The following is a 20796-nucleotide window of genomic DNA, read 5'->3' on the forward strand; positions in this document are numbered from 1 at the left end:
AATAAAATCCCAAGTCAAACTGCGAGCTCCAGGCTGTTCATAACAGCAATATTATGCAAGAGTCTGCACTCCAACTACCATCATCTCTACCCAGAAATAAGGTACCATATATACTCAAGTATTAAGCTGACCTGAGTATAAGCCGACCCCCTCTAATTTTACCCTAAAAACTGGGAAAACTTAGTGATTGAGTATAAGCCGAGGTGGAAAATGCAGCAGCCACTGGTAAATTTCAAAAATAAAAGTATATACCCAAAACAGTTACAACTGAGGAATCAGTAGGTTGAATGTTTTTCAATATTTATTGCTAAAGAAAAACTGTAAACTAGCAACAATAACTTTCAAACTTTAAATAAAGTGCAGAAGACCGTAGCTTAACAGGTAGTCAAGCTAAATCACAATGGTTAAAATCCTTCAAAACTGGATTCCTCCTCCTCATCATCATCATCTGTATGTCCAAACAGAGATTCAGCTGTATCTGATGTGAGGTTATCGGCATAGACACTGCCATCATCACTGAGTTCGCAGATATCATCATCACTGCTGTCAGTCTCATACAAAGCACAGAATATTGGTGGGTTAAATAGTCCAGTGGCATCCAGTTCAGCTCAGCCCCCTACCTCTTCAGCTCAGTTGGGACTTGTGGACTGAGCTGAAGCACCACCACCTCCAGCAGAAGGTACAAGACAACTGGAGACTATGTGCATTTGATTTGGTGCGTGCACACCAAAACAAATAACCTGTATGACCCAAGTATAAGCCACAAATTTTGTGCCGAAAAAACTCGGTTTATACTCGAGTATATAGGTAACTATCCAGAGGGCATCTGTATCTTTTCAAATGGAGGAAAAAGCAGTTTCTGTTTGTGAGAGAGAGAGAGCTCTTATTAAATGAGGAATGAATGGCTAAGCTATGCATATGATACTGCATATAACAAACTTGAATATTTCTATTTAGGGTTCTTGTACAAATATTTTTTACATTGAGAGATAAACAGATGGGCTTAAAAATTAGCTGGCAGGGTCAGAGTAATAACTGGTACAGTGGTGAGGGCACTTGCCTTGTACATGGCCAACCTGGGCTCAATCCCAGGCATACATGGTCCTCTGAACCCATTCAGTGTGAGTCCTGAGTGCAGAGTCAGAAATAGTCTCTGAGCATCGCTCAGGATTCAACATACTTCAATAGTTAAGGGCCTTACCCAAAATCTCATTACTTCCCTGAAAAAGAGGATCATCATAAAGGAAATCTCTTCCTCAAGATGGATTAATTACATTTTGAAAATTAACTAAAAATCATGTTGACTTACCTTTCTAAAAAACAAATACTGACTGAAAAAGAAAAGCTCATTAAGTTGCCTTCTGATGTCACTCTGATGTCCAGGCATACAATGCAGCCAGTGGATAGCACTTAAAAAAAGAATATCTGGGGCCGGGTAGGTGGCGCTGGAGGTAAGGTGTCTGCCTTGCAAGCGCTAGCCAAGGAAGGACCGCGGTTCGATCCCCCGGTGTCCCATATGGTCCCCCCAAGCCAGGGGCGATTTCTGAGCACATAGCCAGGAGTAACCCCTGAGTGTCAAACGGGTGTGGCCCAAAAACCAAAAAAAAAAAAAAAAAAAAAAAAAGAATATCTATAACTTACAAAGCCATCCAATTTTTTTAATCATTTTTCCAATACCTAGTTGTGTGAAATTATATTTTTAATCAAATGGGTATTATTGCTGTGCTTTATCTCTCAGAAAAAAAATGTTCCAATCATATATATATATATATAATGATCCAGTTTTGAAGCAGAAACAAATGTTGGACTAGCCAATATCTATAAATTTTAACACTGGATTTAACAACTCAATAAAATACTATTTATATTAGGGGTTTTTGTCAGAGCTATCAGTCAGTAATTTTATTTTCCCAGTTGCAAAGGTTGAAGAATGCTGCACTACAGCACTTTATACCCAAAGTCAGTCTTTCTCTCTTAACAGTTTAAGATTTAGTTGAAGAATCTTGTTTATGACTCCTTGAAAGCTAAAACGCGATGTCAGGGTTTTTTTTTTTTTTTTTTTTTTTGGTTTTTGGGCCACACCCGTTTGACACTCAGGGGTTACTCCTGGCTATGTGCTCAGAAATCGCCCCTGGCTTGGGGGGACCATATGGGACGCCGGGGGATCGAACTGCGGTCCTTCCTTGGCTAGCGCTTGCAAGGCAGACACCTTACCTCCAGCGCCACCTACCCGGCCCCAATGTCAGGGGTTCTTATGACAACGTTCTATTATATTTTTCTCCTAATCATCAGTTAACTGAGTTAATTCATAAACATTTACTGACTACTATATGCCAGGGTTCAAACCAGTGTCCCATCTAAAGCAGTCATATGCTAAGTAATTATATTATTGCCTATCCTCATTTTCTTTTTAATTCTTCTAAAATAAAAACTCTTCTTTCTGTCCAGTTTAATTTATTCCCTGACTTCAGAAACTGTTTTACTTATTTTCTTTTTCTATTATTGTTCAGACCATCCCCAGTCCTCTAGCCAAATAAGGATTCATTTTGTATTAACTATCTGACCTTCAGCCAGGGCTCCATTCTTGGAACTTTTCACCACACAATTGGATAAATACACTCCCCTCTATACTTCCTTCACCGTCCCATTACATAATGGTCACCATAGCCCTTAACTGTCAGCATCTTTCATGAGATTTAACTTTTTACGCCTGAACAAGTCTCCCAGGGATTATAAACTCTGTGAACTTCATATAATCAAGGAAAAGGAGATAACATCTTGATTTTAGATCTATTTGATACATGAGGAAACAGAGGAGAAAAATATTAGCAACAGACCTGGGTCAAACAAGAAGTATAAAACTAGTCAGTGGAGGCTTCCACACTGGGTTTTTAACGGGGTGTCTTTCTCTTCCATTCCCCCTTGATATGACCTCACCTCTCTCAACAATAAATATTCAAACTTTTCAACTGTGGATTGAGTTAAGTCATGTAAGATGCTTAAATTCCAAAATATCTGTGTGGATTCTTTAGGGTTTTATATATATATTACCATATCACCTGCATATAGTTTACCTCTTTTTGTCCCAATTTGGCTTCCTTTGATTCGTTTTTCTTATCTGACTGCTGTGGCAAGGACTTCCAAAACTATACTGAATAAGAGCCATATGAGTGGAGAAAGTAGACAGAACTTTGCCTTGCACCTGATCTCAGAAGGTTTTCAGTTTTCACCACTGAGTATGCTATTGACTTCACTGAAATGGGATTTATTGAAAGCAGGCATCACTATCTTGAGGTATGCTTCTTCTATCCCAATTTTGAAGTATTTTTTTCTCATAAATGCTGTTAAATTTTACAAGTTTTCTCTGTCAACTGATATAGTCATTATGATCTTTATCTTTCCTTCTGTTAGTCTGGTGATTATATTCATTGATTTGCATATACTGAATCAGCTTTTCAGCCCTGGGGGATGAAGCACATGATGTCTGATTCTTTTGATATACTGTTGAATTCTTGCCTCTGACAGAACACAGAGACACACAAAAGGCAAACATATTTAGACATTTTCTTGCAGTTGCCTGATGAAATTATCTGATTCTTGCATAAAATATCATACACAGATGAAGAGAGATGAAAGCTGCCTACAAACAGAAGTGGATATTTAGGACTAGAAGGTTTCCATACTTCTGTACACTAAAACAAGATTGGGCCGGAAAGATAGTATAGCAGGTAAGGCTCTTGGCTTACCTGGGTTCAATATCTAGTACTATCTAGGTCCCTGGAGCATCACAAGAAGTGATCCCTGAGCACAGAGCCAGGAATAAACCCTGAGCACCACCAAGTATGGCCTGAAAACAAAAAAACAAACAAAAAATTCTGGGGCTGGAGAGAAAGCATGGAGGTAGGGCATTTGCCCTGCATGCAGAAGGACAGTGGTTCGAATCCCGGCATGCCATAGGTCCCCCAAGCCTGCCAGGAGCGATTTCTGAGCTTAGAGCCAGGAGCAACCCCTGAGCACTGCCGGGTGTGACCCCAAAACAAAACAAAACAAAAAATTCTACAGAATTATCAAAATTACTGAATTTCCTAGTAACAATTACCCTATCTATCTTCATTATGACACAACGAAGAAAAACTGAATTACAGGATATCTTAGAAGTATCACACATTAGTCAAATAATCTAGGAGGTGATAGAGTATTTCCTTTATCTGAGTTTAATACTGAATTTGTGGCTCACAATTATATGAGCAGGGTTGGGCAATACTCAGAAGAACTAAAGATGCCACAGAGAGTGATAAAATAATTCCCTATGGGGGCTGGAGCGATAGCATAGTGATAGGGCGTTTGCTTTGCACAAGGCTGACCCGGGATGAACCTGGGTCTGATCCCTGGCGTCCCGTATGGTCCTCTGCCTGCCAGGAGCGATTTCTGAGCACAGAGCCAGGAGCAACTAACTACTGAGCGCAACTGAGTATGATCCAAAAACCAAAGTAATAATAATAAGTAATAACAATAATAATAAATAATAATGATTCACTCTGAAAAATGGATATACAAATTAATTTCTAGGTAAAAATACTACATCAATATAAATACTTTTTTCATTTTGCATGGGTAGGGAGCAGTTCTCAGGGGCTCCAACTCATTCTGATAGTCACCAATAGGAAAAATACTTCAATGCGCATGGCACTGATGCAGGCTGTTAGCATCCAGGAATACTGAAAGCCATCAAGGTGCTTAGTGGTGCTGGCAGGAGTGGGAAAGGTGAAGACTTCATATCAGAGATCAGATTGAAAGCCTAATGCTTGTCCTTGCATGTGCTCCAGAACTCTGAACTCTCTCCTTGATCCCTGTTATAATTCTTACTCAGTTTGCTGCTCTCAGTGGCAAAAAAAAAAAGAAAAAAAAAAACCAACACAAAGAACATTAGTTCTGCGAGATCATCAGGACTAGAAATTTTTGTGAACCCCATCCCGAGCATCTCTTAGGTGGTCCTGAGGGTCACTGGCACGGCAGATCTGCCTTAGAATTCAACCACCCTGCCCAGCTTCCTGAAGTGACCTTGGGCCCCCCTTGAGCGCTGCCTGGCAGCCACACCCTAACTTACCCCAAAATACAAAGTTTAGTGAATAGCAAGTTGAACTAAGCAGTACAATTGCACAAACCAAACTTCATCAAGCAAGGTGAAGTAGTATTTGATAATATGTTGAACTTAAAAGCTACCTTACAAGCATGAAAGATAATATCAGAGTTCTCTATGCTATATTCAGGAGAGTCTGGAAACAAAAGTTCTAAAGCAAGAGACCAGAACCAAACCTCAAACTACATAATAAAATAGCTAATGTAACAGAGATATTGAAGCAATGAGATAAAACCAAAGCAGATCAACCAGATGCCTTAAAAATATTTGCAATGCAATGAAAAGCAAATTACCATTGTTTATAATTGGCCCCAGAGGACAAACAAGTATCAATAGATGAGAAGTACAGATAAACAAATTTTGGTTAAAAAATAATTTTTCATGTTACTCTCATAAGTCAATAAAACTTAGGCAAAGATGGGCCCGAGCAATAGTACAGCAGTTAGGGTGTTTGCCTTACATGCAGCCAACCCAGTTCAATCCCCAGCCTCCCCTATGGTTCCGCAAGCCTGCCAGGAGTTATTTCTGGGTGCAGAGCCAGAAGTAACCCCAGATGGAGCCAAAAGCCAAAAAAAAATTAGGGAAGAGTGAAGCTCAGTGGGAGAGCGAGCAGCTGCCTCCCAAGTGAGAGAAGCCCTGGATATCAATGAGGATGGGAGATTTAAAAAAAGAAAAAGGAAAAATTTACATAAAATGGGAAAAAAGTGAATCTAGGAGACATGGAAATATATTAAACAAACTGATCAAAAAAATGTCACATGAAGTACGACAGTAAACCATGCAACATAGTAATGACTTATAGTATCATTACTAGCAGCCTTCCATTTTTTTCATATAACAGGAAAAATGGCAAAGTATGGATGATTCTGTCAATGATTGCTTTATAAAGTGAGCCAAAGTCGAGTTCTTGCAAACTTTCAAATGACAAAGACGATGAACGGTTCTGGGTAGCAGTGATGGAAAGAGAAGGGAGCGGAAGGCTCTTAGAAACACTTCAGAGATATAAATCACTTAACAACCTACTGAAGAGACTCTATAGAATAACTGTCACGTAGGATTGTCCTGGTCCAGTCTAGCAAGATAATCAACGCTAATGACACCAATTGCCTAACATTTATTTGCCTTGGGTCAGGCAATGTCCTAGATGTCCTACATACATGCATGTATGTGTGTATACATCCTTTCCTAACCCCAAGAAGAGGATCCTATCCATCAGGCACCACTTAGAGATGAGAAAGAAACTCAGGCAAGCATCAGTCGGGTTTGCCTACCAGGAAGAAACAGATGCGAGGAGAAGCTAGCAGGTTTGCATGAAAATAAATAAATAAAATCTCAAGGTCAAAGTTCTTAAGAGGCCTACTGGCCGGGTGGAAAGAAAAGGAAAGCCAAGCAAGTCTAGGAGGACGCACCTGCTAAGAATGCTAAAAGCCTGGTGGCATCAATCGAGGGGGGACAGAACAGCAGAGGTCAGAGAGAAACAAGTAAGAGGGGAAGTCCCTGCACATCTGAATACTCAAATTTCCAAAGGGGTGGGGGCCTAGGACTCGATTTATTAAAAAAAATATATATATATATATATAAGCAAGGGCTTTTTTTTGTTGTTTTTCGGTGGGGCAGGGCTCCAATGCAGGACTCAGGAGACCTAGCGAGCCCTCCCAATTGTGCAGATCTTCCCATCTTCAGATTGTTGCTTGGACCCAACAAGGCTAAGGGGTTAGTTACCCTGGCAGTGCTCTGGGCTTCTCTTGATATTGTTAAAACTATTGACAAAAAAATTAAAAGTCATTTCCAGGGGCCGGAGAGATAGCATGGAGGTAGAGCGTTTGCCTGGCATGCAGAAGGACGAGGGCTTGAATTCCAGCATCCCATATGGGTCCCCTGTGCCTGCCAGGAGTGATTTCTGAGTGCAGAGACAGGAGGAACCCCTGAACACTGCCGGTGTGACCCCTAAAACTAAGAATAAATAAATAAATAAGTAAATAAAGGAATAAATAAAGCAAGCAGAGGCAGAGCAGGGTAAGGGCAAGCTCTTAGCAGACTCCTCAAGGTCGTCTTCTGGCCCTGCGTGGACTTTCCAGTTAAGGCTCGAGGACATTTGCAGAAGCCAGGGCAGGGCAAGACTAGCACCCAGTAGGGGTGCTCGCCCCACAGTGCTCGCAGGCCCTAGGAGAGGGAAGGGCAGGCAGGCAGGAGGGAGTGCGTGCGCCTGGGGGACCCCTGACCCCACCCCCCACGGGGCGTCCCCTCCGAGCCGAGGCCCGGGTCCGGGGTTCGAGGCCCCCGGCCGCCTGCGGGCAACGTCCTACCTACCTGCGGGGCCGCGGGTCAGGTTGATCTCCTCCTCCCGGACGCGGGCCCGGAGCTGCGACTCGGAGTCCAGCCGGCCATTCATGGCTCGCGCGCGGCCTGAGTCCGGGGTCGCGGCGAAGGTGAGAGGAAGGGGAACGGGTTCGGCCGAGCGAGCGAGCGAGCGAGCGAGCGCGGCGCTTTCGGTTTCAGCGACGCCCCGAAGCCGCCGCCGCCGCCGCCGCCGCCACCGCCGCCGTCCCGCCCGGACCGGAAGCGGAAGTCCCGGCGGCGGAAGCGGGCGCGGGGCATGCTGGGAGTTGTCGTTTCGGCCGCGGGCGCGTTGCGAGGCCCGCCCACCACCACCACCACCACCACCCACACACACAGCAACCATCACCGTCGCCACCACCTTCATCGGCCAGGGAAGGGGGGAGGGGGAAGGGGAGGGAAAGGAAAGGGAAGGAAAGAGGAGAGGAAAGAAAGAGGAGAGGAAGGGAAGAGGAGAGGGAAGAAAGAGGAGAGAGGAGAGGAAGGGAAGGGTCGAGAGGAAGGGAAGAGGAGGGGGAAGAGGAGAGGAAAGAAAGGAGAGGGAAGAGGAGAGGAAGGGAAGAGGAGAGGGAAGAAAGAGGAGAGGAAAGAAAGAGGAGAGGGAAGAAAGGAGAGGGAAGAGAGGAAAGGAAAGAAAGAGGAGAGGGAAGAGGAGAGGAAAGAAAGAGGAGAGGGAAGAGGAGAGGAAGGGAAGAGGAGAGGAAAGAAAGAAGAGGGAAGAGGAGAGGGGAGGGGAGGTAAGGGAAAGGGAAGGAAAGGAAAGAGGAAAGGGGAGGAAAGGAAAAGAAAGGGAAAGGGAAGGGAAGGAAAGGGAAGAAGGGAAGGAAAGGAAAGGAGAAAGAAAAGGAAAAGAAAGGAAAGAAGGAAAGGAGAGGAAAGAAAAGGAAAGGAGAAAGAAAAATCTCCTGCCATCTCAGACAATACTCATGAAATTGGAAATGAAATCAAGCAAAATAATAATGATAATAAAAATTATATGTAGTATTTATATTATGTAATTTATACATTTATAGTATAAATATAATTACAATGGTGTTGTTATAATCATTATTACTATTAATATCAATCAAAATGAACTCTTTCATTACTTGGAAACTGGAGCTAGGCTAGGGTGTTCCTCAGAGGCAAAATCTACTAGGTTGCAACATCAAAAACGTCACTCCTTTCAGGGAAGCATTTGCAGGCAGTTACTGCCTTATGTGCAAGTTTTCAGGATAGAGGACTTAAACCCTTGGAGTGTTTTAGTTAGATGACATTGTCCAGAGGAAAAAAATAAACTTCTATATCTCTGTGGTAAGCAAGTACTTCCAGCTTGGAGTAAGGCACAGAGCTTGGTGTGCCCCTGAACATCACTGGGTGTACCCCAAAAAGAAGAAAGAGAAGGAAGAAAGGACACTAGAAATTGTCAGAAGATCTTATCTCAAGTTTTTGTTCCATATTCTTCCAGATTTTGCACAGATAACAGCACCCATTTCTCCATCTGAAAAAAAATAAGCTCATTGAAAAGTTGAAAGGATCACAAAAAATAAAATTGAAAGCAACTGATTTCTCAATATCCAACTCAGATATCACTTCTGATCTTCAACATGTATTTATTCAACTGGCAAAACCAGTCATGATGGTGATGATAATGATAAGCAGAGTATGACCAGTGAAAACGTAATTACAAAAAGAAAAAGTAATTACAGGTAAGTGATAGTGGAATACCAGAGGAGAGATCAAATAAACGGGAGAAGTTTAGGGGTATAGGTCAATGGTAGAGGAAATGCCTCCCATAGATCACTGTCTGGACTTAATGACTGGCACAAAAAAAAAAAAATCAATACTGAAAAAAAAAGTGGGTAAACTAAGCTCAATTGATGAATTAGCACCTAACAGTTCAACAAATCTTCAGACAGTACCTTCAGTAGTTATTCAGTAACACTGAAATTCAGATATATTTTGTAACAAGCAATATAAAGCAAATTATTTTATACCTGCTAAGGGGGCAGGCAGGTAGGGGTTGGGGGAAATGGATGAATAAATTGGGACACTGATGGAGGAAAGGTCGGTCACAGTTCGTGGTGGGACTGGGGTTGGAATAGTTAATATCTGAAATAACTGTATTATGAACAACTTTGTAAATCACGCTGTTTCAGTAAAGTTTTACGTGGAAAAGGAAATGGGTGAATCAGGAAGCAGGTAAAAGAAATGTAAGCAAACTATTAGTGGGATCTGATAAATGGTTCAATGGGTTAGAGTATGTGCTTTGCATGCAGGAGGCCTGGAATAAATCCATATCTCACTGTATGTACCATGCATCATACAATGTGGTGGGTTAATTCCAGATGAGAAGTAGACTCTGGGCACTGTTAGGGATGGCACAAACTAAAGTAAAAATTTTAATTTAAAAAGAGAGGGAGTGCCCCCCCCCAAAAAAAAGAGGGGAAAAAAAGAAAAATTCTTCAATGAAGAAATTTGAACAGTTTAGTAGACTATTAAAGAGAGGAATCATTTATTTTTCTGTACCTGAAAATAGTCCCCCTTTTTAAGTTTTAAGCACAAAACTTAAAAAGACACCAGAGAAAAAGTATAGCATTAGGGCATGTGGCCAATCCAGGACAGAAGGTGATTCGATTTCTGGCATCCCATATGGAACCCTTGTCTGCCAGGAGTGATTTCTAAGCACAGATCCAGGAGTAACCTCTGAGCGCTGCCAGATGTGGCCCAAAAACAAACAAAAACTCCCCTCCTCTTCCCCTCCTCTCTCTCTCTCTGTCTCTCTCTCTCTCCTGACTCCTCTCTCTGTCTCTCTGTCTCTCTGTCTCTCTCTCTCTCTCTCTTTCTTTCTCTCTTCCCCCAAAAATCTGCTTTTTCATTTAAAAATTCCAAAGTCACACAGACGATAAAGTCAAAAACAAGTCCTGGAGACAAGGCTCTTTGGGGCAAGGAGCCAATGATGGGGAAACTGCTCCAGCCCCCAGATGTCATGATTTTCAAAGCTGGACTCCAGGAGCTGTGAACCGATTTTGCATGTTGAAGGCCCTGAAAATTAATTTTTTATAAAGTTAAGAAAAAGAAACCAAACACACACACAAGGCAATAAAACAAAATGTGTATAAGTGTATTCAGGAAATAGAGGTAATAAGTGTAATTGCTGTGAGGTACAGTTAGTTGCATTGCCACTCTAGGACCAATAAAAGCAGACACAATGACTGGGTCAAGAAAGCTTGTTTAGGGGCCGGGTGGTGGCGCTAGAGGTAAGGTGCCTGCTTTGCCTGCGCTAGCCTTGGACGGACCTCGGTTCGATCCCCTGGTGTCCCATATGGTCCCCCAAGCCAGGAGCAACAACTTCTGAGCGCATAGCCAGGAGTAACCCCTGAGCGTTGCCGGGTGTGGCCCAAAAACCAAAAAAAAAAAAAAGAAAAGAAAAAAAAAAAAAAGGCTTGTTTAGGATTCAGAGATCGAGTCCAGCAGGCACAGTGCTTGCTTTGCATTCAATCTGAGTCTGGTTGGACGCCGGGCACTGCATCACTCCCAGCAACTCTAGGAGCAAACCTCAGTACAAGGCCTAGAGTATCCCTGAGCAACTTCAGCTGAAGCCCCAAAAGTCCAACCTCCCTTTGCCCTCAGCTGCTCTCCCTCCCGAATAAGCACAGTGAATAAGGCATTTGCCTTGCCATGTTTTGCCATGCCTTGTCATGCAGCTGACCCAGAACCGACCCAGGTTCAATCCCCAGTATCCCATATGGTCCCCTAAGCCTGCCAGAAGTGATTTCTGAGTGCAAAGCCAGGAGTAACCCCTGAGCACCAATTCCCCTCCAATAAGCCAACCCATTAAAAGATGATTAAAAGAGAAACAAATTTCTATAAAAAATATAAATGACCAGGGCCAAAGCAGTGGCGCAACTGGTAAGGCATCTGCTTTGCCCAAGCTAGCCTAGTACGGACTGCCGTTGGATCCCCTGGCATCTCATATGGTCCCCCAAGCCAGGAGCGATTTCTGAGTGCATAGCCAGAAATAACCCCTGAGTATCACCGGGTGTGGCCTAAAATGCCAAAAACAAAAAACAAAACAAAAAAAAAACTGCACATGCAAAATGCAAATCAGACGATAAATACAAATCAATGCAATAATGAATTATCCCTTCACCCCAGAGAGATTGGAGCTAATCAAAAAGAAAAGCAACGAGTGGCAAAGTATGTATTGGGGAAAGAAAATGCTGATTGGTCTGGTCTTTTTTAGAAAACAATATAGGGGCCGGAGAGATAGCATGGAGGTAAGGCGTTTGCCTTTCATGCAGAAGGTCATCGGTTCGAATCCCGGCGTCCCATATGGTCCCCCGTGCCTGCCAGGAGCAATTTCTGAGCATGGAGCCAGGAGTAACCCCTGAGCACTGCCGGGTGTGACCCAAAAACCACAAAAAACAAAACAAAACAAAACAAAACAATATAGCCATTCCTCAAAAAGTATAGAAATTTATCTTCCACACAACCCAGCAAATCAAGTTATTGGAATATATCCAGGGGCCCAAAAGCACAAGGCAACTGGAAGATAACGTGTTGAGTGAAATAGAGAAACAAACACAAGATACTCTTACTTCTCTATGGAATAATGGATGAGAAAATACGGGAAAGGGATGCCTAGATTACCGTGTTGAGTGAAATAGAGAAACAAACACAAGATACTCTCACTTCTCTATGGAATAATGGATGAGAAAATACGGGAAAGGGATGCCTAGATTACCTTTGACCCCAGAGCCTAGGTAAGAGGAGGACAGAGAAGGAAAGAAATCAAGATAGGAAGAAAGAAGAGAAAGGGAAGTAAGGAAGGAATAGGGATCAGAACTTGTTATATTGGGCAAGTCATATAGGTATACATCCAAAGTACAGGGGCTGGAGCAATAGCACAGTGGGTAGGACACTTGCCTTACATACATTCAACCTGGGTTCAATCGCCAGCATTTCATATGGTCCCCTGAGCATACCAGGAATGATTCCTAAGTGCAGAGCCAGGAGTAACCCCTGAGGATCAGTGGATCACTTTGCCCCCCCCACCCCTAAAAACAAAAACAAAAACAAAATCACGAACTCAACAATACTAAAAACTTGACATATAAGCAGAAACCACAAAATTTTCTGGTTTTTTGTTTGTTTTTGTTTTTTGGGGGGGTTTTTTTTGGGGGGGTCACACCCAGCGGTGCTCAGAGGTTACTCCTGGCTGTCTGCTCAGAAATAGCTCCTGGCAGGCACGGGGGACCATATGGGACCAACCACCTTTGGTCCTGGATCGGCTGCTTGCAAGGCAAACACTGCTGTGCTATCTCTCCGGGCCCACAAATACAACTTTTAATCAGATAGTCTGGGTTTCTTTTTTTTTTTTTTTTTTTTTTTTTTTTTTTTTTGGTTTTTGGGCCACACCCGGCAACGCTCAGGGGTTACTCCTGGCTATGTGCTCAGAAGTCGCTCCTGGCTTGGGGGACCATATGGGACACTGGGGGATCGAACCTCGGTCCGTCCAAGGCTAGCGCAGGCAAGGCAGGCACCTTACCTTTAGCGCCACCGCCCGGCCCCTGGGTTTCTTTTTTTAAGAGTGTTTAATCTGAGGCACTAAGTTAAATAACTGAAAAAAGGAAAGAAATGTCATACACTTTCTTCCTTATACATTTTCCCTCCTGATACTAAGAATTTCATACATATGAAACACGAACTCACCTTCTGAGCATATCCCTAGGCAGACATTCATATTTTTAATAACTTACAATAAATATATTCCATTATTATTATGAAAAGTCACAGAAGAAATGAAAACATGCTTTGGCTATACAATCTGGCCTTCTGGATTTGTCCACATTAATATGCCTTCAATATAACAAGTCAAGTTGTATGACTGACACAAAAATAATATAATTTTGGGACAGGTTATATCCAGCTGTGCTTTGGGCTTACTCCTAGCTTAGGCATCACTCCTGGAGGTGCCCAAGGGATCATATGCAATTCCGGGGGACAGAAATTAGAAACCACAAAACTTTGTAATGTGCCTGTCAAGATCGCAGGCAGGGGGTCTTGGGTGAGGGTGAGGGAGATGATATGGAGTGTGGGAACATTGTTGATCGGAGTTGACACTGAAGATGTGCTTGGTGCTGAAATATTATATGCCTAAAATTCAACTATCAATGACTTTGTAAATCCCAGTTAAGAAAGAATTTAATTTTTTTTCTGCGAAAATTGACTAGCTGCTGCTTCAAAAAAAATTTTTTTTTGGTTTTTGGGCCACACCCGGCGGTGCTTAGGGGTTACTCCTGGCTATCTGCTCAGAAATAGCTCCTGGCAGGCACGGGGGACCATATGGGATGCCGGGATTTGAACCAACCACCTTAGGTTCTGGGTCAGCTGCTTGCAAGGCAAACGCCGCTGTGCTATCTCTCTGGGCCCTCAAAATTTTTTTGAGAACCACTTTGGAAAACCAAGAATTGCAACTCAGATCTCCAAGGTTATCAATAGCCAAATGATATTTATACTTTAACAAGTTCAGATAGACCCAACAAAAATGAAACCCAAAACAAAATGTGGCTACTTGAGTGAGTAAATGGCCGAGTCAAAATGAAGAGAGCTGTTTTAATAACTAGTTTAGCAAGTAAACTTCTCTCTTTTTTTTTTTTTTTTGGTTTTTGGGTCACACCCAGCAGTGCTCAGGGGTTATTCCTGGCTCCAGGCTCAGAAATTGCTCCTGGCAGGCACGGGGACCATATGGGGCGCCGGGATTCAAACTGATGACCTCCTGCATGAAAGGCAAACACCTTACCTCCATGCTATCTCTCTGGCCCCAAACTTCTCTTCTTATTCATCAATTCTGATACTGCCTATACAGGAGAAATGGCACTATAGAAAGAGTATGTAGAAGTATATCTTAGACATCATATCTTAAGAACACAAACATGAAAATGATTAAGCATTGATTGTTAGGGGCTGGAGAGATAGCATGAGGTAGGGTGTTTGCCTTGCATGCAGAAGGATGGTGGTTCAAATCCCGGCATCCCATACAGTCCCCCCAGCCTGCCAGGAGCGATTTCTGAGTATAGAGTAACCCCTGAGTAACCACTGAGCGTTGCTGGGTGTGACCACCCCCAAAAAAATAAAAACAAAAAAAAAATGATTAGTAATGGCTTTAAAATGTTTCAATTATAATATAGTTTTGACCATGTGTAGAATATGGATAATTAAAACAAACAAATGGGGGGAAGGCAAAACTAAACCGAATCGTTAAATATGGTACCAACAATAGGAAAAGATGAATCAGGGTGGAAGGAATGAATCGGGTCATTTCCCTGGTGGGATGGCATTGAAACTTCAGTGGTTGGTGTGGCGATGCATGCCTATGGAAGTTTGATGCCAAATACTTGGATTCTATAATATTGAAGATAAGTGATAAGTTGTTAATTTTTCAAATGTGTCTTTCTGTGTCTCTTGCTTAGGAAACAAAATGGAAAAAAATGGCATAGTAAACTGACTGTTAATAGTGCTTGAAACAATAAAGAATAAAAAGCTAGGAACCCACTTAGCATAATATTAATATTTATTGTTCTGACATGAGGGATCCTTAATTTTTCTTTACAATTACCCATGCCCTAATGTTTCTCTAGTAAAAGAAAAACAAGCGCCAGCTTTTAAAAAAGGATGCAGACACCTTCATTTAAGTCTTCAGTCTCTTCCAGATCCTGTACTTTTTTCTGTATCCTTTTTTTCTTCCTTCTGTGGGTCTTCCTTCTCCTTGGTTTTATTTGGTTTATGTTCTCTCCTAAAGTGAATCCCATATAAAATGAAAAGAGTGACAGGAATGATCCACAACATTGTCAGGTAGGCCAATTTTGACTTATCTCTCCTTAGAGATTGAGGAGCTGGGCCACTATCAATACTACCTCCAAAACCTTTGATATTGCAGCGAGGAGGTGCCCATCCATGGAAGCAGTGGCAATTATGTTTACTATTGCAGATGCCATTATTATGGCAGGCATCAAGATTACAATAATTATCAAGGCCGATACACCTCTGGTGCTGGCATACCATATTTGGGCCACAGTCGGTGCCATCTTTCACTAAACCAGTATCAGGTATGCCCATTCCTGGATGAAAATCAGTGCCCCAGCAAGTGGTACCGTTTATGGGAAACTGATGCAGGGTAGTATGCTGAGTCATATCAGGAATTACTTTCACATTTTCACACTGAAGTCTCCCACACAGGATATCACCAAATGAACATCCTATATATAGATGATTTGTCATACCACAGTGACCAAATCGGTTTCCTTGTATATTGACTTCTTGGAAGCATTGCTCAGATGCGGTCCTTGCATCGTTGCCAAAAAGCTCCTTGCACTGCATGTCATGGGTAGTGGTACATCTGGACAGAAAGCACAATGAAGAATTTTTGCAGGGAGTTCCATTCTGCACAAAGGTATCCTCAGGACACTCAGAGTCGTGACCAGTACACCACTCTGGAAGGTCACATTCATTGACCTGTTGTCTGCATAAAGTCCCTGACGGTGAAAACTTGCAGTCTTTGCAACACATGCCTTGACTACACTCAGCTCCAGGCTTCAGGGTGCAGTTCGTCCGACAACAGTGATCAGATGAACACTGGTATATGGTTCCACAGTCACACTGTTCTCCAAACTCTACTACGAGGTTTCCGCAAAAGTGCGTGTCACTATTCTCTTGTCTCTGGTGAGGATTGAGAAGACAATCTCCAGATCGAAGAGCAGTGTTCCAATAATCGGAATAACTGCAGTTGCTAAACTTAGTTGTTAGCTGACGTGAAGGATACATTATACAATAATCAACCTCACATGAACAGAATCCGACATCATGTGCCATACCCAAATTATGACCCAGCTCATGGGCCACCGTAAATGCAAATGCAACCCGATTATTGTCTGGAAAAGATTCAACTCCACTATTAAAAGGAAATCTGCATATTGTCCCAACATAGGCAAGACCAAGAACTCTGCCAAAACCTTGTTTTACAAAAAAATGAGAAGCATCAAGTTTCTTCACTGCACCGCGATTTTGAAACTTCCATTGCACAAAGTCTGGTAAAACCTTGTTTATGTCCAGGATAGGAATGATGTTTCCTAAACTCCAGATTTCAAGTTCAGCCAAACTTACTTCCACGGTTAGAGCTTGGTACACACTATCCACAATATTGACAACATAAAAGACTTCCTGCTGTGCTACTGACACATTACCGTAAGAATGAAGGAATCGGTAATGATCCACAACCACGAACATCTCCACATATCGCAAGTGGGTCCACCATTCCTTATTAGCACTCTGCCTCAGAGTGAAATTAAATGACTCGAGCAACCTCAACTGTTGAATTATTTTTTCATCTGTCAACCCGCATCTCTTAGGTGGGAATTCCATATCATCTTTGTCTATCTTATACATGAGGTGTTCAAATGTGGAGGAAAACATAACTGGCTGGATTTCATAGGCCTGGTCATTAACCAGCAGCATTCCCTGAAAGCCTCCAGAACAGGTACTGAGAGAAACCAGGGATTGGGAAACCCCTTCCACATAGCCATGATAGTAGCAATCAGCAGGAACAAAAGGCCGGTCCTGTTGGAGGGTTCGCTGGTCCACATAGGTGAACACTTGGAATTGTCTAGAAATCAAGTGTTTCTTGACCGTCAAGTGGATAACATGTCTCTGACCTCCAAATCGAATGCTGTAGGAGAGGGAATCCATAACCCTGGCACTTCTGCCTCTGCCAGCCACCTTCAAGGGGATCACCAATTCAGGGGAAGAGATTTTCTGGGTGGGCCTGGACTGAGAGTGAACAGAAATGAACAGACACATCCCATGCACGAGTAAGAGAAATATGGCCTTGAAGTGCGCTATTTCTTCATCCACTGCCATTATGGAAGTGTCATTAGGAAGTCATCTGTCCAGAACGGAGGCGGTGATGGTTGCTGGCCCCACTTCTCCTGCCGAGCAGCTTGGAGAAGAGAGTGTAGAGGTGACTTTTATGAATCTGTGTCATGGAAGTGTTGGGCCAGAAGGGAACTGCAGTGCTGAAAGTGGAAAGAAAAAAAAAAGAGAAAGATGACTTAGGTTAAGATTGGGGGAGCAGGGGCTGAGACAACATGGAGGTAGGGCATTTGCCTTGCATACAGAAGATTGGTGGTTCAAGTCCCAGCGTCCCATGTGGTCCCCTGAGCCTGCCAGGAGTGATTTCTGAGCATAGAGCCAGGAGTAACCCGAGAGCTGCAGGGTGTGACCCAAGAACCAAAACCAAAACCAAAACAAAGCAAAACAAAAAAAAGATTGGGGGAGCAGATGATAATACAAAGAGTAGAACTTAGGCTAGAGCAATAGCACAGTGCATTTGCTTTGCACATGGCCAACCTGGGATGGACCCAATTTCAATCCTTGGCATCCTGTATGGTCCCCGAGCCTGCCATGAGTGATTTTTGAGTGCAAAGCCAGGAGTAAACTGTGAGTGCTACCAGTGTGGCCCCAAGCCTCCGCCCCCAAAAGAGAGTGGAAGGCGAGAGGAACTTGAGATATAAGTGGATTCAACTAGCATGAGGCTTGAACAATAGATATTCAAGATATATGTGTGTGTGTGTGTGTGTGTGTGTGTGTGTGTGTAGTTCCATTATTTGTGTTGTTATTTTCAGATTAGGCCTGCTAGTAAGTTCAAACATCTCACCAAGTTTAACTTTGGCTTTTAAATATCAAGTAAATTACATATTTTTATTTGTTTTTGGACCACACCTGATGGTGCTCTGCACTCAAGAGCTCTGCACTCAAGAATTAGTCCTGGTAGACTCGAGGACCATAAGGTATGCCAGAGATAGAACCCAGGTCATCCATGTGCTGCTGTGCTATCTTTCTGGCCCCATAAATTACAATTTTATGCTAAAATAAGAGTGATCAACATTAGTTTTTTTGTTTGTTTTTTGGGCCACACCCATTTGATGCTCAGGGGTTACTCCGGGCTAAGCGCTCAGAAATTGCCCCTGGCTTGGGGGGACCATATGGGATCGAACCGCAGTCCTTCCGTGGCTAGCGCTTGCAAGGCAGACACCTTACCTCTAGCGCCACCTCTCCGGCCCAGCATTATTTTTTTTTTTTTTTGGTTTTTCGGGCCACACCCATTTGATGCTCAGGGGTTACTCCTGGCTAAGCGCTCAGAAATCGCCCCTGGCTTGGGGGGACCATATGGGATGCCGGGGGATCGAACCGCGGTCCTTCCTTGGGTAGCGCTTGTAAGGCAGACACCTTACCTCTTGCGCCACCTCGCCGGCCCCCCAGCATTATTTTTTATTTGAGTAAAAATATGTCATCCTCCAAGAATGGAATAAGTCTACTGAAACTGTGGTTTGGGGACATTTTAATGAATTGGTTCATACTAGGAACACATATCTGCCTAGAGATTTTTCCCAAAAATCATAATTCTGTAAGATAAAATCATTAGATGAAATTTCTTAGGATAGCGTCCCTGAGAGCATCATGCTGGAAATGTCTTCTCCATGTATTTCTTCATATATTTGGCATTTGCCAGATATTTCTGGATATTAAGACACAAGTAGCCTGAACTGGTAGAGAATTCTAACGGGAAAGCACTTTAGAGGAACAAATGACCTATATAAAACTGTCAGAAATATTGTGTTCTATGTATCATGTGTTCAAATAAACCTAAGAGAATAAATTCATGCCAAGAACCCTTGAGGAAAGTGTATTATTACTGTGATAATTCTCTGAAAAAACATGTCCTAAGTGAATATCATATTACTATGAATTAGGTGAATATGTGTCACTAAATGACCCTTTTCTTGTTTTTGAGCCATAACTGAAGTTGCTCAATAATCATAACTGATGGGGATCAGATAAATCTTTATTCCTGTACTCTTTCTCCAGCCCACCCTTACTTTCTAACATTGTAGTACTCCAAGCAGTGTGGGGCTGTTCCTATGCATTGGTCAGTTAATGCTTCCATTGCCAAAGCAACCTCAAGTACTTCAAATCCCTCTTGTTTTGTTTTTTGTTTTTGTTTTTGGGCCACACCCGGCAGCACTCAGGGGTTACTCCTGGCTATCTGCTCAGAAATAGCTCCTGGCAGGCACGGGGGACCATATGGGACACCGGGATTCGAACCAACCACCTTTGGTCCTGGATTGGCTGCTTGCAAGGCAAATGCTGCTGTGCTATCTCTCCGGGCCCTCAAAGCCATCTTAATTCAGCCAGAGCCTCAGTATTTCTCAAAATTAAGTCACAACTATAAGTGAAATGAAATAGACTAGGTCGACCACAGTAAGTAAAATAACAGAGGGAACATCAAAATACCACAGGGACTTGGTGTCCGATGTCACTGGTCCCTATTGAACCATAACACAATTCTGCTGATTATCAACTAAGTTTTTAGGTTTTGTCTTTGGGTCACACCCAGTAAGTGCTCAGGACTTACTCCTGGCTTGGCACTCAGGGTTTACTCCTGGCAGGTTTTGGAACATCTGAGACATCAGGGATAAAAACCAGGTTGCCTGCATGCAAGGCAAGCTCCCTACTCACTGTACTATTGCTTTGGGCCCTACAAACTAGCTTTGAAACTCCAAAACTCTAATTTGGTCTATACTTGGTCTATAAAGTTGGAGCCAAGAAGCTGCATCTATACATTTCTCCATAGCTAGCTGGTTTCCTGAAGTGTTTATGTGCAATATCTTTGCGAGGAGGAAAGACCATTGCTTGTATTTTTGTAGTGCCAAGGATGAAACCTCATATATATAAAGGTTTCTGCAAGAGTATTACTTTTGGTCAGTTGGGGGCACACAGTTGGGGGGGTTATTCAGTTCAGTACTTCAGGGTCACTCCCAGTGGTGCTCGGAGGATCATGGAGGTTCTCGGAAGCCAACCCCAATCTCTAGCTAGCAGAGCATGTGTCCAGCCTTTTGTGCTATCTCCCTGGTCCTTTGAACAGTTTTGTCAAGAAGGGCACTAGAGGAAGAATCAAGGCAAAGATAGGACAGGAGACTTGGTACACATTTTTCTATTGTTTTTTTTCTGTGAATCTCTAGCAGTGGTGCCAACCCTGACAATGAGTTGGTGGCCACACCAAAAATCACTTCAAGTCTTATCAAAAGTATTAATACCAGTTAGACACCTATGCTCTTCCTCAAAAGCCTGAGAACCAGCTTGACAGAGCCATTCTCCAGGAAAGCCATACCAGTCAGTCAGTGTCCCTTAATCAATGTTCCAAGTCATACTCCCCAAATACCTTGAGATCCTTGAGAGATAAGCCTAAACACAGTACCTTTCTCTCCAAGGACAGAGTCACA

The 20796-nt window shown here is 42.9% G+C and overlaps 2 protein-coding genes across 2 annotated transcripts in view; both read right to left on the minus strand.

The window, feature by feature from the left end:
• Positions 1–7844, minus strand: part of SYNJ2BP (synaptojanin 2 binding protein) — a 50883-nt gene extending 43039 nt beyond the window's left edge. The window contains 1 exon segment of the mRNA XM_049770274.1: positions 7451–7844. Within this exon segment, the coding sequence (XP_049626231.1) occupies positions 7451–7844 (394 nt within the window).
• A 7313-nt stretch (positions 7845–15157) lies between these two features.
• On the minus strand, positions 15158–17374 carry LOC126003947 (disintegrin and metalloproteinase domain-containing protein 20-like). The gene has a single exon (XM_049770275.1). The coding sequence runs from the start codon at positions 17372–17374 to the stop codon at positions 15158–15160; it is 2217 nt and encodes a 738-aa protein (XP_049626232.1).
• Between the last annotated feature and the right edge of the window lie 3422 nt (positions 17375–20796).

This window comes from Suncus etruscus, chromosome 3 (genome assembly GCF_024139225.1).
Source record: "Suncus etruscus isolate mSunEtr1 chromosome 3, mSunEtr1.pri.cur, whole genome shotgun sequence".
NCBI lineage: Eukaryota > Metazoa > Chordata > Mammalia > Eulipotyphla > Soricidae > Suncus > Suncus etruscus.